Source organism: Alternaria atra (assembly GCF_907166805.1).
Source record: "Alternaria atra isolate CS162 genome assembly, contig: 29, whole genome shotgun sequence".
Taxonomy (NCBI): domain Eukaryota; kingdom Fungi; phylum Ascomycota; class Dothideomycetes; order Pleosporales; family Pleosporaceae; genus Alternaria; species Alternaria atra.
In genome coordinates, this window is record NW_025091327.1 from 2,691,611 (window position 1) to 2,717,557 (window position 25,947).

At 52.1% G+C, this 25,947-nt stretch overlaps 8 protein-coding genes across 8 annotated transcripts; 7 read left to right on the forward strand and 1 right to left on the reverse strand.

Moving 5' to 3' along the window:
- Positions 1-279: 279 nt before the first annotated feature.
- On the forward strand, positions 280-639 carry ALTATR162_LOCUS9228 (uncharacterized protein; the record flags this gene model as incomplete). The annotated part of the gene is made up of 1 exon (XM_043316861.1): positions 280-639. The coding sequence occupies one exon, from the start codon at positions 280-282 to the stop codon at positions 637-639; it is 360 nt and encodes a 119-aa protein (XP_043172796.1).
- A 59-nt stretch (positions 640-698) lies between these two features.
- ALTATR162_LOCUS9229 (uncharacterized protein) lies at positions 699-1,147 on the forward strand (the record flags this gene model as incomplete). Its single annotated transcript, XM_043316862.1, has 2 exons — positions 699-882; positions 939-1,147. The coding sequence occupies 2 exons, from the start codon at positions 699-701 to the stop codon at positions 1,145-1,147; spliced, it is 393 nt and encodes a 130-aa protein (XP_043172797.1).
- A 1,187-nt stretch (positions 1,148-2,334) lies between these two features.
- ALTATR162_LOCUS9230 (uncharacterized protein) lies at positions 2,335-5,216 on the forward strand (the record flags this gene model as incomplete). The annotated part of the gene is made up of 5 exons (XM_043316863.1): positions 2,335-2,469; positions 2,533-2,949; positions 2,997-3,096; positions 3,149-3,711; positions 3,759-5,216. 5 exons carry the CDS (start codon positions 2,335-2,337, stop codon positions 5,214-5,216), a joined length of 2,673 nt encoding a protein of 890 aa, XP_043172798.1.
- A 2,624-nt stretch (positions 5,217-7,840) lies between these two features.
- On the forward strand, positions 7,841-9,225 carry ALTATR162_LOCUS9231 (uncharacterized protein; the record flags this gene model as incomplete). The annotated part of the gene is made up of 2 exons (XM_043316864.1): positions 7,841-8,738; positions 8,789-9,225. The coding sequence occupies 2 exons, from the start codon at positions 7,841-7,843 to the stop codon at positions 9,223-9,225; spliced, it is 1,335 nt and encodes a 444-aa protein (XP_043172799.1).
- A 2,105-nt stretch (positions 9,226-11,330) lies between these two features.
- Positions 11,331-12,413, forward strand: ALTATR162_LOCUS9232 (uncharacterized protein; the record flags this gene model as incomplete). The annotated part of the gene is made up of 3 exons (XM_043316865.1): positions 11,331-11,486; positions 11,536-11,985; positions 12,036-12,413. 3 exons carry the CDS (start codon positions 11,331-11,333, stop codon positions 12,411-12,413), a joined length of 984 nt encoding a protein of 327 aa, XP_043172800.1.
- A 402-nt stretch (positions 12,414-12,815) lies between these two features.
- ALTATR162_LOCUS9233 (uncharacterized protein) lies at positions 12,816-16,207 on the reverse strand (the record flags this gene model as incomplete). The annotated part of the gene is made up of 2 exons (XM_043316866.1): positions 12,816-13,805; positions 13,868-16,207. The coding sequence occupies 2 exons, from the start codon at positions 16,205-16,207 to the stop codon at positions 12,816-12,818; spliced, it is 3,330 nt and encodes a 1,109-aa protein (XP_043172801.1).
- A 2,911-nt stretch (positions 16,208-19,118) lies between these two features.
- On the forward strand, positions 19,119-20,824 carry ALTATR162_LOCUS9234 (uncharacterized protein; the record flags this gene model as incomplete). The annotated part of the gene is made up of 3 exons (XM_043316867.1): positions 19,119-19,680; positions 19,744-20,228; positions 20,261-20,824. The coding sequence occupies 3 exons, from the start codon at positions 19,119-19,121 to the stop codon at positions 20,822-20,824; spliced, it is 1,611 nt and encodes a 536-aa protein (XP_043172802.1).
- Positions 20,825-22,748: 1,924 nt separating this feature from the next.
- Positions 22,749-25,880, forward strand: ALTATR162_LOCUS9235 (uncharacterized protein; the record flags this gene model as incomplete). Its single annotated transcript, XM_043316868.1, has 3 exons — positions 22,749-22,929; positions 23,034-24,953; positions 25,006-25,880. 3 exons carry the CDS (start codon positions 22,749-22,751, stop codon positions 25,878-25,880), a joined length of 2,976 nt encoding a protein of 991 aa, XP_043172803.1.
- Positions 25,881-25,947: the final 67 nt, after the last annotated feature.

Below are 25,947 nucleotides of genomic sequence, written 5' to 3' on the forward strand. Positions count from 1 at the left end.
TAAACATGGTACCACGCTAAATATCGAGGCAATCTAAATGGCACAGGAGCCGAATAATAACCTGGGGTAAGATGCACGATCTACCGACGTTTTAACCACTAGAACGCCATACTCATATATTCTAGAAACAAGCACGGAACAAGCATGGCACCATGCCTATTGTGCTACGGAAGAGAAAGCTTGGGTTGTGGGTTTCAAGGTATAAAGAGATAGCATTTTGCCGTTGTTTTGTTGACCACTACTGTGGAATTACATTTTAGAACGGACTCAATAGAAACCATGCTTCGACAAACAGCTCTCTTCGCCCTAGCCCTCGCGGCTCCTACCATCGCCCAAGTTACCGAGGGCTTCGAAAACGGCTGGGATCAAACTGCATGGCCTACCTACGCTCCAGACTGTTCTCAGGGTGGTAAAGTCACCCTAGACAGCTCGACAGCACATACAGGCAAGAACAGCATCCGCGTCGATGGAGCAGGAGGGTTTTGCGGACATATCTTCGTTGGCACGACGAAGATCCCCGCTGGCGACGTATACGTGCGCACATATGTGTACGTTCTCTCGCTCCTCCTTCTCCGTCCCTATCCCATCCGTCTCGAGGTTTCCACTCAGACAAGGATTGTCAAGAAAACCTCCAACTAACTCCCCTTAATAGCAAAGCCTCAAAAGCCCTAACCGACTCCCACGTAACCTTCATCACCATGCCCGACTCCGCCCAAGGCGCAAAGAAACATCTCCGCATAGGCGGCCAATCCAAAATACTCATGTACAACCGCGAAACCGATGATGCTACCTTGCCCGATCTATCTCCACAGGGCATTGCGGCCTCGAAGCCGCTGCCAACGAATGCGTGGACGTGCTTTGAATATCACCTGGGCACGGATGGTAAGCACCCTGATGTACGGATTGTCATGTGGGATAAATACTGACCAACGTTTCAGGTAGCGTAGAGACGTGGTTGAACAACGCAACGGTGCCAGGATTGACGGTGGGCAAGGGAGCGACGAATCCTAATGCGGGGCAGTGGACAAGGAGTAGTGTTAAGCCAAAGATTACAGGAGCGTACTTTGGGTGGGAGAGCTATGGTGGCGATACTAATACCATGTGGTATGATGACATTGTTGTTAGTGGGAGCAGAATTGGGTGCTAGACGGCTATGAGGAAGCGTGTATTTTCTCAATTGTACATATGTAGCACTTGGTAGCAATGCTGAGCCTGAGAGTATTCGCACCTTTGTAAATATTGGCGAACAAAAGACAAACCTTGGCGAATGTCTCAATGGTACATTGTAAGTACAACATTTGAGGATACGAGCTTCTCAATGACGAGTGCCAAGTGAAACAGAGAAGCTTAGACTGATAAAATAGATACTACAACCAGCCTCATGCATACTGTGCAGACTTGCCACATGTGTCGAAGGTGAAAGCTCTAGAAGTTGATACCGGCCTCTATATGGTGTCAATATGATGAAACAAATTCAACGCGAGATTGCTTGTTTACTTTGCGTGTGCTTTGCAGCTTCGTGGAACCTTCCTGTCCATGCGCTGATGGTGCCACCAACAAGGTCATGGTGACACAACGGCCTGGTGACTCCCGCCTCCGCAATCCGGTGTGGACAAGCGGACCCTGAACTCAAATTCCCTCACCTCATGTCATCTGAGCACCCCAACTCCACCAAAACATCCAGAAGGACCGGCTGTTAACCTTGGCGCAGGATCTTGATGTGGGAGTCTTCTTGCTCTGAACATCGCAGCTGGCGTGCAGCGCGATACCCTGTCGATCAGCTATCGCCTGACCCCCATTGGGTTGGCTTACGACTCCCACACTTGGCGAACAAGCGGAACCAAGCCCATGAGCACCGCGCCACACTTCCTTTCACCAATGTAGACTGGCAGGTGAGCGGTGAAGCCATGCGTGCCATGCAGCAAGGTCCGTACGACTACAGCACGAGGGACTACTCCGCAATCACATGGCAGCTTCTACAGCTCAGCACGCAATCACAGCCGCGCATTTCCCAAGTGCATCCTGTTAGCTTCCGCAGCCCGCAGCCTGCATGCCCGCCCACCGCGCGAACAACGTTGAACCCAAGAGACGATGCGAAGACACGCCTAGACCCTGGGCTGACGCTCGCTACCCTTTGCGACCTAGGATTTCCGGGCATTAAGATAGCGCTGGGGCCCTTTTGAACATCGTCTGCTTTTACCGTTGATTGTTAAAGAACCTGGAATTCGCTTTCTCTTCACGTTCAGCGTTCTTCGCACTCTGGGGAAACTTTTTGTGGGGGGATTAGACGTTCTTATACTCTTACCACTACCACCACAGACTCGCTGGTTCGACATGTCTTCCATAGCAGCGTCGGCGAGTGCGGCGCCTACGGCGCCCATCAAGGCTCCGCCGCAAGCAGGTATCCTCGAGGGTGTCAATCCAGTGCATTTCGACAAGAACCATCCGATTATTCTGTTCATTGTTCAGGTATGTTACGGTTGCTCTAAAGTCACGAAAAATCAAGGATACTAACCATGATGCACAACATAGGCAGGCATCATCATCATCTTCTGCCGCGCACTCAACTGGCCCCTCTCCAAGATTCGCCAACCTCGTGTGATATCCGAAATCATCGGCGGCATCATTCTAGGTCCATCTGTCATGGGCCGGATCCCCGGCTTCCAAGCCGCCATCTTCCCAGCCGAATCCATGACCAACTTGAACCTGGTTGCAAATCTCGGTCTCACCCTATTTCTGTTCATCATCGGATTGGAAGTAGATCTACGATTCTTGTTGAGCAATTGGAGACCAGCGCTCAATGTTGGTTTGGCGAGTATGGCTATTCCGTTTGGACTGGGTTGCGCTATCGCTGTGGGCTTGTACAATGAGTTCAAGGATGAGCCGGGTACGGTTCAGATTGACTTTGCCATCTTTATGCTGTTCATCGGAGTGGCCATGGCTATTACTGTAAGTGTTGAAAGACACGAGAACCTGTTCTTCACTAACGGGAACAGGCCTTCCCTGTACTTTGTCGTATCTTGACAGAGTTGAAACTGCTCATGACTCCAGTTGGTATCATCGTTCTCTCGGCTGGCGTCGGCAATGACGTTGTTGGTAGGCCATACATCATGATATCTCTTGTAGCCGCCTGACTAATCCCCTACAGGATGGATTCTACTTGCCCTTTGCGTGGCCCTCGTCAACGCTGGCTCGGGTCTATCAGCACTGTGGGTCCTTCTCACGTGCTTTGGATACATGCTCTTCCTTGTATACGCCGTCCGACCAGCTTTCATATACATCTTGCGTCGCCAGCGCGCACTCCAGGATGGTCCCAGTCAAGGCATTATCAGTCTTACCCTGCTCATTGCTCTGGGTTCCGCCTTCTTCACCGGCATCATCGGTGTCCATCCCATCTTTGGAGCGTTCATGGCTGGGCTGATCTGTCCGCACGAAGGTGGTTTTGCCATCAAAGTTGCTGAGAAGATTGAGGATCTGATCGGCGCACTCTTCCTACCGCTTTACTTCACTCTCTCGGGGTTGAACACGAACATCGGCCTGTTGGATTCTGGTATCGTTTGGGGGTACGTCATCGGCGTCTGCGCTGTAGCGTTCTTCTCCAAGTTCCTCAGTGCTACACTCGCAGCTCGCGGGAGCAAGATGCTATGGAGAGAATGTTTCGCCGTGGGGTCATTGATGAGTTGTAAGGGATTGGTGGAACTCATCGTCTTGGTAGGCAAATACTACTCACACCATTGGGCCAGCACTAACAGTCACAGAACATCGGACTCAATGCCAAAATCCTCAGCACCCGTACCTTCACCATCTTCGTCGTCATGGCCCTTGTCACTACCTTTGCGTCTTCTCCATTGACCATGTACTTCTACCCCCCGTGGTACCAAAAGAAGGTCGAGGCGTGGCGTCGCGGTGAGATTGACTGGGACACTGGCAAGCCTCTCGACCACGAAGATGGTGTAGATGGTGTGAATTACGAAAAGATGGCAGCCGAAAAGATCCAACGGATGACCATCTACCTCCGTCTGGACAGTATGCCCAATCTGCTAGCCTTCACCTCGCTCTTTGGAGGAAACACAGATAAGCCAGCGCCCAAGACCCACCCTTCCAAAGATATCAGCACAAGCAAAGAGACGGGTGAAACGTCATTGATCGAAACCGCACCATCACGACCAGTAGAAGCCTACGGTCTCCGCCTACTCAACCTCACCGACCGTGGCTCCTCCGTCATGCAGGTCTCTGAACTAGAATCCTACACAGCGTACGACCCCGTCGTAAACACTTTCCGCACATTTGGTCGCCTTCACAACCTAGCCGTCAGCGGCGAAGTACTCGTTGTACCAGAATCCTCCTTCGCTGAAACTCTCGCAACGCGTGCTTCAGACTCCAACTTCCTGGTTCTACCTTGGAGCGAAACAGGCGGCATGTCTGAACAAGCCATCATCGAAGACAAGGGAACGAAGAACAAGCTCGCCGCCTCAAGTTACAACTCGTTTGTGCATGAGACGCTCGAACAAGCTAGCATACCCGTCGCCGTACTGATCAACAAGAACTTTGGCGGCAGCAAGAACAAAGAACAAAAACAGCGATTGAAGCTTACCAGAACATACAGCAGCGTTAGTCTGTCTAGTGCTAGGGATAAGGCGGTTACAGCACCCATTGCGGATCGAAGCCACCACGTCTTCTTCCCCTTCTTTGGCGGGAACGATGATAGAACTGCGCTGCGCTTAGTTCTCCAACTAGCAGAGAACCCGCAGGTTACTGCTACAGTTGTCTATTTCGATGTTCCAGAGTCTGTCATCGGTCCTCTCTCAAGTACTACACCAGTCTCTTCAACGGTGCTAGGGAAAAACGGAGAGGCTGTAACGACAACAACGACGACTACATCCCGCGAACAAGACGCAGCCTTCTTCGCTTCGCTACGCGCCTCACTTCCCGTCGACCTGGCGAACCGCGTTGTCTTCGAGACTGTGGCATCCACTGCGCCGGTTCAAGACGTTGTTGCCCGCGCGAGTATAGAGGTTGGTCAGTCGCCGAGAAACGCAGGTGATCTGATCGTGCTGGGGAGGAACGTTGCGAGGAATAGTGTGTTGGAGAGGGAGAATACTGCAGATGAGATAAGGAGTAGTTCGAGTGCGGCGGGTACACTAGGTGTGCTTGCTGAGAAGGTTTGGGAGGGGAAACTGGGGGCTAGTGTTTTGGTCGTCAAGGCGGGCTTGTGATGTGATGATATCGTGACTGGACTAGGTGTTCACGGTGCTTGGTTATGGCAAGGGTTGCCATTGCTCTTTTGGCGGGGAGTACGATATGATAATGACATGATATTGGGATACCTCTTGGCTTTGAATGAAAGGTTGCTTCATGCTTGCGTAATCCAAGACTGAAACCTAATCTCCACAAGTGACACATTGTCTATGATTAGCGACAAGGAGCCGTCGCTCATGACGTTCCCATCACTCTTTCACGGTGGCTTGAGCACTTTCATCGGGTCCTTTCCCTCTTTAACAGGGGCTCACTGGGATCGTGTTGACAATCTAAGATCATCACTATACTGCGGCTCCGCACACAACATCAGGTCGTCAATCAGTAGACTTTATACTCACCGTCCCAAAATCGACTAAGCATCAAAACTTGTCACGAGGCCTGACGGCGTACGCGTACAGACTTGTGTGTGCGTGCGGCCTCCGGGCGTAAGGCGTGCGCTCGAGGTACACGTATCCTGCGAGTATTTGCCGTGGTACACGTACTCTACCGTGTGCTACGTACGTTGGGTGTGTATTTGAACCACGGTCCACGTCAGCTTCCCCGGTCGTGCTGCGGCTTTTCTGAGACCCGAGTCGCAACCCAGTGATTCATCATTGACTGACACGGAAAGTTCGATGAAAGACCGACAACGTCGCCGGAGGATCCTTGTAGAAAATCGTTGAGTATACGTCCCCTGTAACGTTTTTCATGATGAAGACGGAATGTGGAGGCGAGGATGAAGATACTTCCTTGAACTTCACCAACGGACCATCCCGGACTGAATCATGAAGAAGCGGTGACGGGTAGCTAGAAGGCCATCGAAGGAAAAAGCAGGTGTGGGTCGGAATCGTTATCGGTTTTCCACAGTACGAATATCGTGTTTGTCAGAGTCACCAATGAAGGGTGATGTTTCGAGTGCGTTCGAGCGTGGACGCGTAGACTCAGGTCTTTGCACTACACTGGCGTGCTGGCTGTAATCTGCTTTGCCTGCAGGTGTTGATGATATATCTGTTTCTTCTTTACCCACCAGCGTGCAGGCAAGATTGTATGACTTGAGACGGCAACTGCTCAGCCTTGCACATGAGTAGGATTGCGGGACAATGGAACAGTTAGTTCTGGAAGATCGTATGCACGTACGGGATCTAATGATGAGGCAGGCAATGCTCTGTCGCATACGTCGTAATCGGGTTATGACTTGCAGTCGATCTCCGAGAGTTACGCCACATAGAAGCTCCGTGCCGCGTCTGCGCCTTGTAGGGAGCTGAGGAGGCGACTGAAGACCTAACTTGAATGCAAATACTTGCAAAAAGCATCAAGACTTTCACGATAGTGTTGGAGAGGATGGTGGCGTTGTTGCCAACTCTCCACCAATTGCTGCAAATTTGATAGTCAAACGGTCGTGGTCAGTGTGATGGTGGAGTCTGGGTGTAGACGGACGCGTGGCTAGCGAAGATCAACGTCTCCACTAGTCCACTAAGGCGCGCCGCAAAGGTAGCCGCAAGAGGAAGCAACAAAGGACAGGGGAGATTGAAGACGGAGCGCTCGCGTTCGCGTGCAGTCGCGAAACTCGCGAGATGAATGTACCCATTGTACTATTGAAGACGTGTACAGCAGTAGGGAGTAGCGCCAACGCAGCTCTTCTCGCAGCGGGCCGTGGAGAAAGCGATAACGTAATACGGCAAGGGCGCGTCATGGCAACGTGAGGACAAAATGATTGAGCAACTCCAAAGGAGTAGTCCATGATAGTCCACCGTAAGCTGGTGTACGTATAGTTGAAATTTAACGCCAGCAAAGCTTGAGTAGCTTCGAGACTGAGCAAAGTGTGCTTGGCACGACGCACGAAACCATTGAGGGCGAGAACGAGTGGTGATTGCGACGCTGATGCCAAGCCAATCGATTCTAGAGGGTACAGTGGTTCACTGAAGATTGCGCAAGCTGTAGTGCGAATCTGCCACGCTTAGCGAAGCGTCGCCTGCCCCTGCGTTGGGGAGTGCACAGTAGAAATGGCAGAAGAGGGCAGAAGCAACGTGGAAGGCATCAGATTAGAAATAAGCTGTACACGCGGAGAGCGACAACGGAGGTAACGCGTTGATGCGCAGGCGGATGGTAATCAGAGATGATGCTACGCTGATCTGACTGTTGTTGCGTGGTTGCAAGGCTTTTGGGCGGGTGGTGGGTGTTGTGGGTTCTAGACATGTGGAAGCCGCGACAGGGCCGCGTCAACCCGTCCATTTGCGGTAAGCGCGAGTCGTCGTCGTCTTGCCCCATCCCTCAATCAATTACCCTCATCCGCACCTGTCCAACCTACGACTCCACCACCTATCGACGACCAAAACCGTGTCATCCAGCGCTGCATTGCCGCCTGCAACGAGAGAGTAGAGACAATCCCATCTCTTCGCGCCCACGACCAGCAGAGTTCCCAGAATATCTGCCTGTGGCTATCTCGTTGCTGCGCCGCTGCCATCATCGGGCTGTGCACTGCCAATCCGCAGCCTGTCGACCACGCTATACACCAACGACACCCCGTCACCCGCCCACCAACACCTGCACACCCCATCACCGCGCACAACGACACTGCGACTGCAGCTCGCACCCGCCCACGATGGAATACAACAACAGCGCCCACCGCGCTCAACAACAACAACAACAACAACAACATGTCGATACTGACAGGCTGGCCGCCGAGATGACGGAGCAGTTTCGCCAGGTCCTCAGCACAAAGCGCATGAACGAACTCACATCACGGTCATCTCACTCACGCTCTTCGTCACCAGCACCGAGGGATTTTGGAACACCGCAGCCGCCGCCATCGCAGTCTGCCCCGCCCACGTACGCTTCCATCAGGAACATTCCGCTCGTCCCTGAGGCGCCCCGTGACGCGCGATCGCTCCGCTTCAAGAACATGCTGCACTCGCTCTCCAACATGCCCGTACGATGGGAAAACCCCGGACTCCTCGACGAGGCCCTTCGCGTCATCCCGCTCGAGCAAATCTACAACGAGGCCGAGGAGGAGAGTCAAATACTGCAGGCCGAGGGCGAGAGCATGGGAAAGAAGGCTGCCTGGGGCTACCAAGACTGCGTCGTCCGTGCACTACTCCGATGGTTCAAGCGATCCTTCTTCTCCTGGGTCAACAACCCACCCTGCTCGAGATGCTACTCACCAACCGTTGCCGTTGGCATCACTCCACCACTACCCGACGAACAAGCCCGTGGCGCCAACCAGGTCGAGGCTTACCAATGCTCGCACGACGGCTGCAAAAACTACGAGCGTTTCCCACGATACAACGACGCATTTGTCCTTTTGCAAACCCGCAAAGGTCGATGTGGTGAGTGGGCCAACTGCTTCAGCATGCTCTGCCGCGCTGTCGGCTCAAGAGTACGCTGGGTTTGGAACGCAGAGGACCACGTCTGGACCGAAGTCTACTCTGTGCACCGTAAGCGATGGGTGCATGTAGACGCCTGCGAAGAGGCATGGGACAAGCCCCGGTTATACACTGATGGTACGTTGCTTCTTCAACACCCATCCTTCATCTACTAACAGAATTCTCAGGCTGGGGCAAGAAGCTCTCATACTGCATCGCCTTCTCTGCTGATGGTGCCATGGACGTCACTCGCCGATACGTCCGCGACGCCAAGCACGCTGCCGAGCGCAATCGCGCACCAGAGGCAGTCCTTCTCCACATCATGGACGAGATTCGAGCAACACGACGCGCCAACATGTCCAAGCAGGACAAGTTCCGCCTGCAAGGCGAAGACATCCGCGAAGCCAAGGAGCTTCGTGCCAGCGTCATCTCATCCATTGCACACGCCGTCAGCAAACTCAGGCCCGAGGACATTATCAACGCTCAGGTCACTCGCCGCCTAGACCCAGATGCCCAAAAGGCATTAGAAGGTCGTATGAGCGGCAACGCCCAATGGATACGAGCGCGCGGCGAAGGGGGACAGCAACAGAACCAGCAAGACCCTCGAAACCAGCACCCGCGTTGAAAGCATTGGCGACCCCCACCTTCGATTCACCACACGTGGTATCTTTCCATCGCACCATGCCTACAACGTAAGCCGAGTCACGCGACAGTGCACCGCACCTAGTTCTCGAGCATGTAGAGCTCGATAGAAGTCGAGATACCCTTCCAACATGGCCCCGCGACATTCGTTACGCGGACGACACTCCCGCCTGTACAAACATAGAGCCTGGGATTCATCGTCATTTCGATTCATTTGCGCTGGCGTTCCTGGCGCAATATCCAAGAGACATAAGCGATAACCTTTAATGTCTGCAACCTACCTCAGCAGAGGCTTTTCCTATCATTTATTTGGCATCACGTTGGCGACGGATTTTCCGTTGCTTCACTGCATTCTTCACTTCGACTTGTTTGTGTGCACGCGGGGTTTTTGCGGCACTGTTTATACCATTTTGCCATTTTGGATTACGATTTGCAATATCTCCTATGTCTTTTCTGTATGTTTACGAGCATTTTTTGGTACTTGTACGCACGACGTATGAGCTTCACGTTTCAGGCATTCGTCGCAATGCTGGCACCTTTGTAGAGAAGGATGTGTTGCACACGGGCGGTGTGGGGATCCGTGGCAGAGAGCTGTTGTGGTGGTGGTGTGTAAGAGGGGTTGACGCGCGTCCACAACGCCCAAGATACAGGGCTTGCTGCACGATTAGTGCGATAGGATGCGAGATAGAAAATCAGAGCCAAGATTGGCGATGTTTCTGCAAACCACATGCCCCGTTTCCACCATTTCCCACCCCAACAACTTGCGTGGTTGTGTGACTAGGGTGAAAGCTGATCAAAGTCGGTAGGTGAAGGATTTGCGGGGACGCGCGTTAAGAGTACGCAGGCTGGTCAAGAACACGGAAGGAGATCTCCAGGGTCCACCCTTTATTGTCGAAACCTACATTTCAAACGTCAAACAGACGAAGAAATTCATGATGCAAGAAAGCAAACGTCATGTATTACTACGTCCAGTTTCATCTCCAAGATTTTGCTTGCACACGAGAATGAACAATGGTACGAATCATGTAAGATCAGCATCATCAGGCGGGCCGTTCGTTTCTCCAGCTCTTTCCCCAAAGAGGCTAGTGTATCCAGCGCAGGGAAAATGACCTAAAAATAACCAGCATTCGAAGGAATTGGAGTGACTTGTGTGAGACGACAGTCAGGCCCTCTTCGCCAAGCAAAACTTCAGATTTGGTGACGAGGAACTATGAGGCTCTGCGACTGTGCCTCTGAAGAGTTTTGCCCAAGTGCCTTCCAAGGTGGATTTTAGGTCTGGACCCAAGGCAGTGGTGTTTGGTAATTGTGCGAAGTACTGCCGTCGTTCTTCCGCGCTTTGCGTTCTTTCGTCGGGTGGGGTTGGGCCGAGCTGACGGTATCCTGGAGGGCTGAAACGGCTATATGAGGGTTTTGTACCTTAATAATCGTGTGTTTGTTTGGCACAGTCTTGGATACGTCGAAAATGCAATGTTGGAATATCAGGATTATGCATCAAGTAGTGACTGCTGTATGTGGCTATAACATTCATGGAAGCTTCACAAATGGTACCTGCGTGGCCTCAAGACCGATATAACACCGTGCTCAAGGCGTAGCAACACGCACCCTCACCGGCAGTGCTTCTACGCCAACACCACATGCACACTACTATCCTACATGAGCATAGTTGTGTCAGCACTCTCAGACCAGCACATGCCATAACTGTCGCAAGCCCATTGAGGCTGGTGAACGCTAACCCAGGATCAGCCACTTAGATCCCGCCGCGCACAGACCCCCAGTCCCCAGCTATGTCGCCGCTCAGCCCCCTTCGCCTGGGCACATTGCCTTGCGCATTTCAGCTGAAGCAGTTTGTACAAAAGCTCGTGGCGACCCGCATTGGCTTGTCTACACACTCATCGTTCCGTCGTTTGACATTTAGCTCTTGTTTACCTACTCATATCCACGGGTGACCCAGCCACGACCGCGGATTCACAATCGCTACCACCCACCAGTCGTTTGACGCTGCTTCCTGAGTGACATCAGTCAGCCTTGCTTGGTTACCATCACCGCAACACCACCACCACCACCACAACAACAACAACCACCGCAAACATGGGCAAAGTCGGGCGCTTCGCGTGTATCCTCACGCCTATGTGCCTTACCCTCGCATCTTTAATATGCTTCGTCATTGTCATGCTAGGCCAAACACCTTGGTCAGGCAATAATGCACCAACAACAGCCTTGGGGCGCGACCTATATTTCTTCAAGGTATGTCTCCTCGCAGTCTCATACCCGAGCACATCTAATACTATGACAGGCGAATACCGGAAACATAACGGCCGACCCCGATACCCTCGCCGACAAGATCCCTGACGGCATCACGCCGGACAGCGCAAAAGAATTCCTCGATGCCCTGAAAGGCAAGCTTTCCTCCAAGGAACTCAAGGACTTCTACCAAGTCGGCCTCTTCTCCTACTGCGAGGGCGACCGCGATGCGGAGTCCGGCAAGGAGACCATCACATACTGCTCTGCGCGCAAATTCCAGTTCCACTTCGATCCCCTGGCTATCTGGCAGATGAACAACACCAACATCCAGGAGGTCCTTGGGGATAAATATGACAGTGGCATGAACGCATACAAGAAGGCTGCTGGATGGATGAACTGGGCCTTTGTTATTACCCTGGTTTTGACCGCTGTGGAGTTCGTGGTTGGCTTCTTTGCCATTTTCTCGAGATGGGGTAGCCTTGTTACTACTGTCATCTCTACCGTAAGTCTTCTCTTTCCCCTCCCCTCCAAATCCTCACTAACGACCCACAGGCACAAACCATCTTCGCCATCCTCGCCGCTGCAACCGCAACAGCAATTTACGGCACCATAACCGGCGTCTTCAAGACTGTCCTCGAGCCCTACAACATCGGCTCATCCATGGGTTCCCAAATGCTCTCCGTCCTCTGGCTCGCCGTCGCCTTTTCCATCGGCTCTGGTTTCTTCTGGCTCATCAGCGTATGCTGCTGCAGCGGAAAGAGCAGTCACAAGAAGATGGTGGTGGAGAAGACACCGTACACGTATGAGAGGGTTGCCAGCCCGGCTTTTGGTCAGAGCGGCCATCAGATGCACCAGTGGCCTAGCAGTCAGAAGGAGACGCCCAAGATGGGAGCACCGACTGCCTATGAGCCGTTTAGGTCGCGCGTCTAGGTTGTGGACGGAGCGATGGAGTGTTTCGTGGGAGTGAGAACACGAAAGGTTCTATAATGACATATACGACCATCTTGTGGGAAGTTTTCTGGGTACTATATATACCCCCAACGGCGTTTGTTCTATAGCATTGTTACAGTTTTGGCCCTCTGCGGCTTGAGAGGTTTTGGGTAGCTTCGCATACATTGATATGAATCAACATCAATCATCAAGTTTCAAACTTCCCGTACGATGTCATCGTGAGATTGTTGTCATTGTCTGCGTTAGTCCCAAGCTCAAACCCACGTACCAAAGCTACCCAACGACAACTTCTTAGTAACGCTGCGCCTGAACCATGATATTTTACACTCTTCAGTCCCTTAATCTAACCCTCTCAATGATTGAAAGTTAGCATACACAGATTCACCCCTTATTCTCCAACCGCGTAACGACAATGGAAATGACAATCGTACAAACTGCAATCATGTATGCAGAGACACCAAATCCGCCTTGTAGGTCAAACTGGAATTTCCACCAGAGAACGCCGAATAGTAAGCTTGCGACAACGAATATCAAGAGTATGAGTAGGGAGATGATTTCGCGATCCCATCCCTCGAGAAAGTAGATCCCCCATCCTTCCGCCGGTTGCCCCTTCTGGCCTTGGAGAATACCACACATGCGTTTTGGTAATTGATTGAGAATCCAGTCATCCTCCTCATGAACATCCGTAGCGCATGTGAACAGACTCGCCAGGTACTCTGGGGGAATCGGAGGGTGCGTTTTGGGTGGGCTAGGAGAGTACTCATACTCCACACCAACCTTGTTTGGGGGCGGAGTGCACTCGCAGTACTTCCAATTTGCCGGGTCGGCAATACAGTACAAGTGGTGTTGCACATCGACGCTGCCGCCCATTGGGAGCCGGAACTTGACGAAAACGATGCGTTGTACGGTTTTCAGACGCGCGATATTGAGAAAGCGGCCGCGATGGGCGGTATACTGCTGCTGGAGGAAGCGTAATAGTGTACGATCAGTGGTGATGTCTTCGACGCGGTCTTGTTTGACTATCTTACGGCGTCGGGTGCGGTGCATGCACATTGAGAGGTGAAGTATCTTCTTCTGAGGAGTTGAGGTACTGGAAGTCGAGCAAGGGGTTGTTGCATATGGTGCGTTGTGTTGTGGAAGACATGATGACGATGACTTCGAAGACCCTCCGAATGTCGAACCTATCTTGGTGACTGCGCTCCGAAGCCATCGGTCAGGGCGCGGGACAATGTACTGCTGATTTCCAGATTGGTGGCTGTATGGTGTTGCGTGCACTTTGGCGCCAGAAGAACGTTGCATATGGTCGATTAGCTCGGCTATACCGCCTTCGCGAAGCTCCATTATGTCGCTGTACATGGAGTCACCACATCTCTATGAAGCGGTCAGCAATCCATTATAATCCGTGGAGACTTCAGTGTGAACAGGAAACTTACACATCGCCAGCGCAGACGAGTCTTGTTTTGGTCCAGCGCTAGCTCGAGAAGTCCCATAGTTGCTAATAGATGGTCTTTGGTAAGGAACAAATCATCCAGTGTAAGGTAAAGGCCGATAGCAGTAAGAAGATATTGACATGCTCCGCTGGAAGACGTACTCAAAGCCTGGCTGATATCTTTGATCCATTCGTTCCAGGACGACGACATCGTCTCGGACGGAGCAGGCGGCTTCGAGACATCGTTCTTAGCAATGCTTTGGTCGCAACCTAACGCCTCTTTTGCGACCATCTCTGTTCGATCTGTTTGTAGTGGATTGGGTGTTACAAATGCATGCAGTTGGTTACGGAAAGTTTCGAACGCTTCGCTCTCGACCAAGAATTCCCGAAAGGTCACCAAATCCTCGAAAGCGTCTTCGTTGACTGGGCGCGAATCAATACCATCATCATCTTCTTCGCCAGAGCTCCCATTGTCGCATTCGCTTGGAGGTAATTGCGTGCTTGCACGATCATTTTTCAACTTCTCGACAACAGATTGTGCTAGGGAAGCCGATTTTGCGTGCACAAGCCGCGATGCTAGATGCTCTAGTCTTTCAGTCGCTTCACCTTCTAAAAGGCTGGCGTATGCTCGAAAGAGTCGGCGTAAATTCCTTTCCAGTCTTTCGGGTCCGATGTTCGGGTTTCCTATAGCACTCTCATATAACGACAACAGCACTTCGTCTTCGTAGAAAATTGAGAGTAGTACCTTCGTAGCTGTTGCAATCTGAACTGCAGAGTAGCCACTGCCCTTTGATATATCTGATGCCGAGGATGCTAGAGAAGCAACCGAAAAGAGTGAGGCCACCGATGCTGCGTAAGAAGATGGTCCGGACGCGCTGTCATTGTAGTCCCACTCAACACTCTTATCAGTACTTTCACCCGTGCGTGTCGTATCCAACCAGCTGTCGACGAAGCCACGGTTTTTTACCGGCAGAACTGGTTCGATTTCTATGTGCACAATTCTTACGGTTCCATCGGCTGCTCCCTTCTCTTCTCCATCAAGTCCAATACCCGTATCTGGCAACCTTGTTTGTGGATCATGTACGGCTGTAGCAGTTTTTACCTCCGCTAGTATTTCCCGAGACACAGGCCTTCCATCAAGATTTCCTTGTTCTTCGTCGACATTGTTGTCTGCGTCTCCCGCTTGTGAGCTTCCATATTGCGTCTCTAGTTGATGCCGTTGATAGAATTGCTTGGCTTCAGCGTGGCTCATCTGCTTCTCTACAGTATAGTCGTAGAAGGCAGTTCGTCGCTGCTTGGCGCGGGGAAGCATGCCATTGTCGTCACTTTCCTCATCATCTGTGGTATCTTCTTCATAGAAGTCCCGAGCATCAAAAGGCTGACGCTGTATCTCCATAAAGTCCTGATCCTCATGAACTAGATTCATTGCCTGCTCCAAGTCTTCAAACGTAGGACTAGTCTGAGAGCCGTTTGGTGACTGCTGAAGATTGGCTTCCTGGGGCTCTGGTACAGATGCAACGCTCGCCTCGTATATGCTGCTTTCCGTTTCTTCGTTAGATTTGGTGTACTGGCGATTTGTTCGTTCAGAATCACTTTTGCTCAGGAGCTCGCCAGGAACTTCCGGCCACCTATGAGTGTCCTCGTCAGGCCGGTGAAAATCCTTGGATCGAGATTCGACAGTAATAGACGGGATCAGCTCAATTTCATCTTTTTCTGATCCATGGTTGGCATCTGCATCTTTAGCGATGGATGAAGTTCCATAGGCCTCACGGGCCTCGCGTTCCATCCGGAGTTCTTTCGTACGATTGGCGAGTTTTTGTATCTCTTCTTTTCTCAAGACACGCAGAACTATTACACAATCCATGCGCTCTTCGAAACGTTCCTTAGATTCCTCTAAAGCGGCAGGATTAACTAGACGACGATCGATTCTTGTCCAGCGCGTACCGACAGGAATGTCCTTTCCCTTCAAGGCGTCCTTGTGGGGTGCAACGCCCTCGCGGATGGGTTCGGGGTCCTCAGGAAACTTTTCGGTAGGTTTGCGAAGGATGCCGGGTATACCTTTAGCCTTAACATGGACTTCTTCAGCGCGAGCCTGCGTGTTTCCTTTGTCCGCTATCAAATTGTCCTGTTTCATTCCAGTTCCTGACAAGTGTCTGATGTCTTCATCAGTCTTATTCTCCACGAAATCTTCTTTCGATGGCAGTGGCTTCGAATGTGGCGACACTAGAACGATACGAGGTCCGCGAAGCTCCCTGTCACGTGTATAATCATCCTCCAGATACGCAGATGCAGGCGGATAGGTGTCGACTGGCGCGACTGGTCGCTTGCATTTATCATGCGCCATGTGTCTGTTTCTTGCAGTAGTGCGTGTGAACTCAGCTCCACACTTAGGACAGCAACTTTTTGACGAAGTTCCTGATTTTTCTCGTTGATGGCGTAGAAGGTTAGCGAACGTAGAGAACTGTCGTCCGTTGCACCCGTGCTCCCAACACTGCGGCTTCGGTCGAGAGTTTACAACACGTGGCCATTGGACTGGATTTTCCCACTCTGTGGATGGGTGCTCAGACTCGAACTGCTTTTGATATGGTTCGTGCGATGAATTCTGGTGAGGCTGAAGGTAGGGTCGATGTATAGTTGAGTTGGTATAGTATGTGCCATCACCCGTCGAGATGAAGACGGGAAAAGGTTTCAAAGAAGTATTCTCAGTAGCCGATCGCGACTTAGGGGGTGTAATGCCGTCTTTTTCATGACGCAACTCGCTCGCTTTGATATCTTTCCACGAGCATTCTGCGTGTTCCTTTGTACAGGCTATACATGCCGTAAGGTTCTTCGTCTCTCTATTTCTACAGAATATGCGCAAGCGCTTACAGCGATCGCACACTGGAAGCATGCGTTTCCCCTTGGCCATACTTTCCATTGTATGTGGCATCTCATTTAGGTACGATTTGTCGTCATTGTCAATGTCCGAGTCGTTCGAGTCGCCAGAGTTTAGAGCTAGCTCACTTGCTGTTTGAGTGATATATGGTCGGTTTGGATCCATCTCCGGAATGGGCGTCCAATCACCTTGTGTTGACCCAGTCATAATCCTCTTTCTACGTCCATCGTAGCTGTCGGCTGTTTCTGCCAGGGGAGATATGATCGACATAACTTCTGGGTATGTTTTGCAATTCAAGGTCTGGCAGATTTGAGAGTTTTGAGGAAGAGCAGGACTGTAGGATGGCTTAAGAGACGTGGGACCAACCTCAAGGTTGTCGCTCAGCCGCCCCCAAATCAGGCTGTACATCCGATGTGTCCATCTATGCGCCTGCCTCGTAACCCCGCAGCGCCATCTGACGGATCAGCCTTGTGTGCGCCGCACACATACTCAATTTCTGATAGGACATCAATGTTCGGGATTGAATTGATTGATCGGAATAAAAGCGACCTGCGACGAGGCTGTGCAATTGCTGCAGCCACGGAGGTCAGGTCAATGCACGCCAACCGCATAGGCCGTGATCTTTGCATCGCAGCTGCGGATGTCTTTGCGCTTGTAGACTTGGTGGAGAATTTGGTTAACTGAACGCCGATTGTAAGGAAAGCGCATGATGTAGATGAGCATGGGCATCAGGAAAGGCGCTGTGCAGCATCTTCATCAAGGCTGCATCGTCAGCTGCATTGGCCAGTGAACACTTGGCTTTTGTACTGAGCTCTACTCTGGTCTGGCAATATCAAAGGTGCTGGTAGAGAGAAGATGGGTAGAGGAAGCACGATAGTGAACGGCGCTGCAACTGGCGGCTGTGCTGGAGGCTCGAGCTCGCGCCCAATTACAACCGCTTCGACTGCACAGTAGACTGAATGAAGGTAGACGAGCATAATGCGGATATCACTCCTACCATCGCTCCTACACCCGAAGCTTCCGCCCTCTGCAAGAAGCAACCCTTCTGCAGCCAATAATGAACACTCACAAGTTGACTATCTTTCTTTGCTCAGAGTGCCAAAGTTCTCCAGCTGTCAAAGCTTCTGTGCCAGGGCGCTAGTCTATAAGCGATCTCACTTCGGACAACCACCGTCATCATGTAATCACCTCGCATACAGCTCTATTCGAAGCGACTGAAAACCGATCGTTGCGATGGGAAGGGCGCGCTGAATAACATTATCTTCTCTACGTCGTTCATGCATGTGTGAGTCCGCGATAAGGCACCCCGGTGCTTACACGATCCCGGCAGGATCTGGCTTCCCGACGAATAGAAGAAACTGCAGGCAGCCACCTCCTCCAATGGCGACATTCGACTGTTCAGCCCTTTTTTTTTGTCAGCTGCACTGAACCTGGTTTTTGGTACACACGGGATCGACTTACAAATATCGGAGACTTTCTATAACTTCGGACGAAAATCATCGAATGTTTCCATCGAAAGGTCGTCGAGATCTCCACATTGACGCCTTACCAAGCTTGCTTTGGGTAGTCTCGAGGGCCAATCGGACCCTCATATTGCCTTTGCACAAGCGTCGCGGCCGGATAGCCTGAGAATTCGTCAGTGAGGCATATCCTTCGGGTGGTACATTGGCTTACCTGGCTTGCATCACACCGATCCAGTGTACCAAGCATACACATCTCGGACCGCTGCGTGCATTCGTCCGCTTAAACAAGAATCTGCTATGTATTTCCCTTACACATGTCGCAGGTATTGGTCGATGAATCATTAGATCTTACCTCCGATCACGTTTTATGTCCGCTTACTCCGCTAATACCACACGTACTTTCGTTGAACCACCGTCAGAAAAGCATCCGACGAGTCGCAACGCTGGAAACATTGGGTCGGACAAGGACTCCCTGCGTCCTGCTCTATAACCTGCCGGTACGTGGTGGAGGGTAAGACTTACCCTTGTAGATTGTGACTGCTTCAGGAGCTACCGGAGACATGCACAAACAGCACGCCATATCCATGTCTATCTCCGCTGACAAAATGTGCGAATTCTGTTGTTTTCTTGTGCCAAGAGCCATACCCTCGCGTTGCGCAAAAGAGTCTGACAAACCGACATACTGGGCACGTATGACGTGGAGTTAAGGTAGCAGCCGCAATGGAGGATATAAGCCCATGGAATAGGTTCTCAGTATTGGTATAACAACACCACAGTTTGGCCCTTCGTCCTACAAGCACACCTCCCTTAATAACCTCCTCGTCACATCCCTATCTAACACTTCAGAGTAACGACTGCTATCTCTAGATATATTCGTTCCTTTCTCATCGCATAACCTCCCCGATAACATCACCAAAATGTCTTACCTCTTTAAGCATTCTAGCGTCGGAACTCTAGCACATTACATCAAGCACCGTAAATTCGACTATGCTCGAACAACCGCAAAACCAATATCTGCTTCATCGTCAACCGACGATCTCCCTTTCCCGAAGGAAGGCATCACAGACGCGGCTATCGGTACAGAGCTTAAGCAGCATCAAACTACGCTTGTCGATTGGAATGGACCAAGCGACCCAAGCAACCCTCAGAACTGGCCTCAATCTCACAAGATACTTGTGACTGTGTTGCTATGTGTCTACACCTTCGCCGTGTACGTCGGCTCTTCGATATACACATCCTCACAGCAAACGGTCATGGACAAGTTCGGTGTCAGCCATGTTGCTGCTTCGCTGGGCATTGCGCTCTACGTGCTGGGCTACGGTATCGGATGTCTGCTCTTCTCACCGTTATCTGAAGTACCAGCCATAGGCAGGAACCCTCCGTACGCGATTTCCGGCTTTTTCTTCATCATCCTGTGCATACCCACCGCGCTGGTAGACAACTTCGCTGGTCTAATGGTGCTGCGTTTCCTTCTAGGATGTAAGTAAAACCCCTTATCGCTCGCATGTGAGACACATGCTAACTTCGTACTCCAATGTTTAGTCATGGCCTCGCCCTGTCTCGCAACCGCCGGTGCATCTCTCGGAGATATATGGACCATGGCCGAGTTCCCGTTCGCTGTGGCGCTCTGGGCAGCCGTCGCAACACTAGGCCCTGCGCTGGGTCCGACTTTATCTTCATATGCTGTCAAGGATTTAGGATGGCGCTTCTCGAGCTGGGAACTGCTCATCATCGCCGGTCCTGTATACCTTGCCATACTGTTGATCCTGCCAGAAAGCTCTGGGCCCACCATCCTGTACTACAAAGCCAAGCGCATGCGAGAGGATACCGGGAATCAAGAGTTGATGTCAGCCTCCGAGCGAAAGCAGAGGAACATGAAAGTCGGTAGCCTGCTGTTCGATGCGCTTGTCAAGCCCTGGGAGATCAACGCCCTGGATCCTGCTATCTTGTTCACGACGGTGTACATGGGTTTGTGTTATGGTATCTACTACTCCTTCTTCGAGGCAAGTACTCACCTTGATCAGATCGTAACTAACCTTTACTGACACGTTTACCCTAGTCCCTACCCCTCGTATACCCTGTGTATTACAACTTCAATGCCGAGTCCACAGGCCTCATCTTCCTCTGCATTCTCCCAGCGTGCCTGACCGCCTTCGCCGCACATGTGCTCTACCTCAAATACCGCGTATTCCCACGCCTCATGAATGGGACGTTCGGCGAGCTCGAGAACCATCTGTGGCCTGGTATGATTGCCAGTCCGGTCATCGCAATAGGTTTGTTCATGTTCGCATGGGCATCAAGACCTTCGGTTCACTGGATTGTACCTACAATCGGCCTCGGTCTTACGTGTTTTGGGATTTACTTCATCGCTCAAAGTGTCCTGCTTTACATTCCCAACATCTACCCGACATACGCAGCCAGCATCTTCAGCGCCAATAGTCTTAGCAGAAGTGCGTTTGCTTTCGCGGCAATCCTGTTCGCAAGGCCCATGTTTCAGGGTATCGGGATTGATGGTGGTGTGAGTTTGCTGGCAGGGTGCATGGTGCTTTGCTCGTTAGGAATATTTGCGCTGTACAGGTTTGGCAAGACGTTGCGCGAGCGGAGTCGCTTTGCTGTTGTTTGATGGTGAAGAAGTAACAATTGGAGGGTTATTTCCCACGGCCGCCAGCTGGAAAACACAGTTTGTTGCGGCACAGATTAGAAGAGCGTTCAGGGACTTACTATTTTCTGGTCCCTACCTAGACTGGATATATATATTCGCATTTAATACCACCCCACTCGTCGCTACGTTTTTTCCAAACGCGAAGTGAGGTCTGCTTAAGCTCGTAAAGAGGCTCGCGGCGCCATCGTATTTGATAAGGATCGGCGAACGTAAGCTAATGATTTGCACCAGCACCCGCCGCGGGTCTGCACATCACCTCCAGGGCTCGCATCGATTGCGCGACCCACCGTAGTCCCTGGACAACTTACAGCACGTATTATTTACACAAGTTCTGATCCGAAGGCAGGCTCCAGCGCAGTATGTTCGCGCTCTATCTCCAGGCTCCTCGACTGACAGCCTCCCGGAAACGCGCTCACCCCAAGGTTACATCCTCTTAATACCTGCATATCTCATAATAACGGAACATCGGCACTGTGGATGAGTCATGAGCACGACAAGTTCTCACATTACGGCCGATGTTGCTCTGCGCTTTCAATAGCTCCCGTTGTCGTCAAACAATAGGCCCCATGCCAGCGCGTTCGCTAGCACCTTGGACGTGTCGTTCTCGCGAATTTGATGGGCAGCGTTTGTCGCGAACCTCCCGCGGGAAAACCTAGTCTGAGGCTAGACCCACCGCATGTCTCCACCAAGGATAAATTGTCGTCAATCTTGGCCATGAGATGGCAGAAGGAACACCAAGCGGTCAATATATGAAGGGGTCGCCTAAAACAACAAGACTAGAGCGCTTGAGCATATCGCGTATTTGTATTATTCGTTGCCCTCACAAGAGGAAGGGCGGGCCAAGGAAGAAACCCTCGTTGAAGGATGCGATTCTGACAGGGCTGAAAGGGTCTATCTCAAAGCGGCATGGTTAACGCTCGGTGCCCCTGACTTAACCATCGCTCGAGCCGTAGCCGACGCCTTTTCATCACAACCCACACCATTTTGCTCGGACCCAATCCCCCATTGGGATGAAACCACTGCAACCATGCCGCCATGAGAAGATTCCTGCAGGCAGCCACCCAAAGACCGGAGTTTACATTATGCCGACTGCACATTCAGGAGGTCGTTGTGGCTCCATACCATTCTCTGTCCAACTCAACCGGAATTGCCGATCCAGCGCAAGATGTGACATCGTCACGAGCAGAGGTCGTTGGCTTTATGTGCCAGTTCGTATAATGGAAAGACAAGCAACCACGCCACCGGAACGCTGGACCGACTGACCGTCTAGAGCCGTTCCTTCAAGCGTCAGCTACCCTCCTTCCTTTTGCTGACGCTCCAAGGCATCCTCTCTGCGATTTAACCGAGATTGATGCTATCGATACTTCGACACGGCCCATTCACCGGTCATGAAGCTAGGGTAAGGCGTCACATGGAAGTGTTTCTAAAAGCCATGTTGATGCTTAGCGCTCGCCCAGGCGCAGGTACAGTTGGACGCCCTACGATACTTCAGACCCGAAGCGGTTAAAATCCAGGCATCTCTACCAATAGTATGGAACCACGGCAGCCATCGTCCTGTTCCTGTCGCTATACGGTGCCGTCTCATTCTGCACGATGGCTTCATGCCATCAAACGGCGCAGTCAGCGTCCGTCCCATCTCGCTCATGCAGGTACAGCCCTGTGGGCCAAGACTAGATATAGCGCAATCTCCCATGTCTTCTTTTCTCATCGTCAGTCGCACTGCTTTCCAGTCCGTCGTCAAGTCACTCTTTCGAGTCTACATCCTAATTGCAGCATTTTTGCTTGCGTCCTTTCGTTGAGTTCGCTCATCACGATCTTTACTGGCCCCCGGCCGTCCTATCATTGAATATCGCATATCCTCGTTTATACTGTTAATACTGTAATCATGTCTCCCTCAACCTTCACTCGTGCTGCTTTCGCAGCTGGGCTTCTGGCCTCTGGCGTCTCTGCAGTTTTCAATAACGCCGCTAAAACAAACATCGCTGTGTACTGGGGACAAGGAAACGATCAGATCCCACTTTCCGAGGTCTGCGCTGATCCTAAAGTCGACATTGTCAACATCGGCTGTAAGTAATTCTAAGTCTTCACCGATGGATCAAACCTCGTCTTTCGACTTGCAAGCAGTGCTGACAGTATTAAATGACAGTCATCAACTCATTCCCTTCGGTAGTAGGTTCATACCCAGGAAGCAACCACGCCAACGCATGTGGTAGTGATGTTTATTACGATCCGGTCTTGAAGCAGGACAGCAAGCTTTACAGTTCATGCCCTGGCGTAGGTGAAGCCATCACTGCTTGCCAGAAGAGCGGCAAGAAGGTCATGCTCTCGCTCGGTGGTGGCTGGCCTACAAACTACTATCTGCCATCACCCCAAGTCGCTGAATGGTTCGCTGAGTTCTTGATCAAAGCCTATGGCGCTCCCACCGCTGCCTGGAAGGCGGCTGGGAGGCCTCGTCCCTTCGGTGATGCGGTCGTTGACGGCTTTGACCTCGATCTCGAAGCACAAACCTACGACATGCCTTCGCCAGAATACATTTACAAGAACTACGACGCCTTCGGCAAGTACGTCAAGAAGAACTCGAAGATGCTTCTCTCCGCTGCTCCTCAATGTGTCGTCCCAGACGTCAGAATCTCGCCGGTCCTCAAGGCTGTTCCCTTTGACTTTATCTTCACTCAGTTCTACAACACACATGTGTGCTCTGCTGCCAAGGCGGTCGATGACATTAAGAACAAGCAACCGAGCACTTTTACCTTCGACCAATGGATCTCCGAGGTCAAGGCCTCAGCGAACCCCAACCTCAAGTTTTACATTGGATTGGCCGCAGGTCCGGATGGCCTCCCCACCCATAAGGAAGACTACCTCACCCCTGAAGATGCGAACATTTTGATTACGAAGTACAAGACCAACGCCAACTTTGGCGGTGTAATGCTCTGGGAGGCGTCCGTTTCTGTGAGGAACCCAACATACGGTCAGTCGTACGGTACATGGATGAAGTATGCTGTTGAGGGTACCTTCGCCAAGAACTACCACCCTGTCGTGTCTTCCAGCACCAGGATCTCGTCCTCGACTCCTATCTCGAGCAGCAAGATTCCTTCCAGCACTCCCACTCCTAGCACCATGGTCACCAGCAGCAAGGTCTCGTCTTCTGCTTATGCTACCTCAAGCGCTGCTTCTTCGTCTGCATATGTCACCTCCAGCTCCGCTTCCAGCAGCAGCTCCGTATACGTTCCTTCAAGCTCTTCCGTCGCGGTATCGTCTTCTGTCGCCAGCAGCAGCTCAGCCTACGTTACTCTCTCTTCCGAGAGCGCCAGCTCCGTTAAGACTTCCAGCAGCACTTTGATCGAGCCATCTTCTATCGCTACGATCTCAGCGTCCGCCTCCAGCAGCGAGTCAGCCTACGTGCCTTATCCGACTGAGAGCGCCAGCTCTTTTGAGACCATTAGCAGCACCATAATCGAGTCATCTTCCATTGACACCATCTCTGCCACAAAGGAGGGTAGCTCGGTATACGTTCCCCTTCCAACTAAGGTGTCCAGCTCTATCGAGACGTCATCCGTTGCCACGGCCTCCGCCTCGGAGTCTGCCAGCAGCTCCGTCTACGTTCCTTCCCCGAGTGAGACCCCTGCCTCCAGCGGAGTTTACTCAACAGCCTCAAGCTCCAGCGACAACTACTCTTCCAGCGTATACTCCGCGACTACCCCCGAGGGTGCCTCTTCCACATCCTGCAGCACCTCCAGTGTTGCATACTCCACTGGCACTAGCTCCAGCGATGTCTACTCGACTGGATCTTCCAGCAGCAGCGTGTACTCCGAGTCAACCCCTGAGGTCGCGTCTTCCACCCCTTACGCCGAGTACAGCATGTCGTCCGTCGTCTATTCATCTGGCATCTACTCCACTGCGTCCCCAGTATACCCCACCTCGACCTACTCCGCCAGCAAGGGAATGGACTACCCTGCCTACCCTGCCGAGAGCTCCAAGAGCGATGCTGCTTCCAGCACTGGCTATGAGAGCGTCCCATCGGTGACCAAGAAGCCTGAGCACTCCGAGTACTCAAGTGTCCCTACTGGCTCTACCACCACGGTCGTCACCAGTAAGTTTAGAGTTAACTGAACGTCTATTGAGCATTTGCTAATATCTTATAGCTACTTACGTCGACGTTTGCCCCACTGGTCTGACCACCGTCACCACCACATACGTTGCAACCGTCTGCACCAAGTGCGCTGCGAAGCCCACTGGCTCGACCGACGTACCTGAGGGATGGACCACCAGCGTCTACACTGCCAGCACAGTTACTGTGACTCTCACCAAGCCCATCGTCACGGCTACAGCCAACGTGCCCGCATACCCATCGTCCGCTCCTTCCGTCGCATACCCTGCGGACTACCCGGCTAAGCCCGTGTCCTCTGGCAAGCCTGCGTACCCTGCCGTCCCTGAGGCGTCTATGCCCGCATACCCAGCTGCTCCTGAGTCTTCCAAGGCTGTTGAGTACCCAACTGTTCCAGTAGCCTCCAAGGCTGCTGAGTACCCATCCGTCCCTGAGGCTTCCAAGGCCGCCGAGTACCCATCTGCCCCCCAGGAATCCATGCCCGCCTACCCTGCCGTCCCTGAAGCTTCAAAGGCTGCCGAATACCCTGCCATGCCCGAGGCACCCAAGCCCGCTTCTCCCTCTTCTTCCTCCGCCGCCGCAGCCTACCCCTCCAACTACCCGTCTGCGCCCATCGCTTCCGAGTACCCCAAGAAGCCCGTCGAAGTGTCGCAAGAAGTCACCAGCACCGTTCACGTCACCCTCACCAAGGTCCCCGTTCCCGCTTACACTCCTGCTCCATACCCAACAACTGCTGGAGGTGCCGGAGGTGCCCCTTACGTGCCCGCCGGCTCTGCTGGCGTGTACCCTACCGGTACCGGTGCTGGTGCTGGTAAGCCCACCATGCCTGCGGAGTTCACTGGTGCTGCTAGCCGTGCTGGTGCTGGATTCATGATGGTCGTTGGTGTTGTTGGTGCCGTTTTGGTTTTGTAGATTTGAGGTGTAAGGTTTGTAGAGTAGTTTGGATGTTCACGTTTCTCATGTCACTTCGTACGTTTGT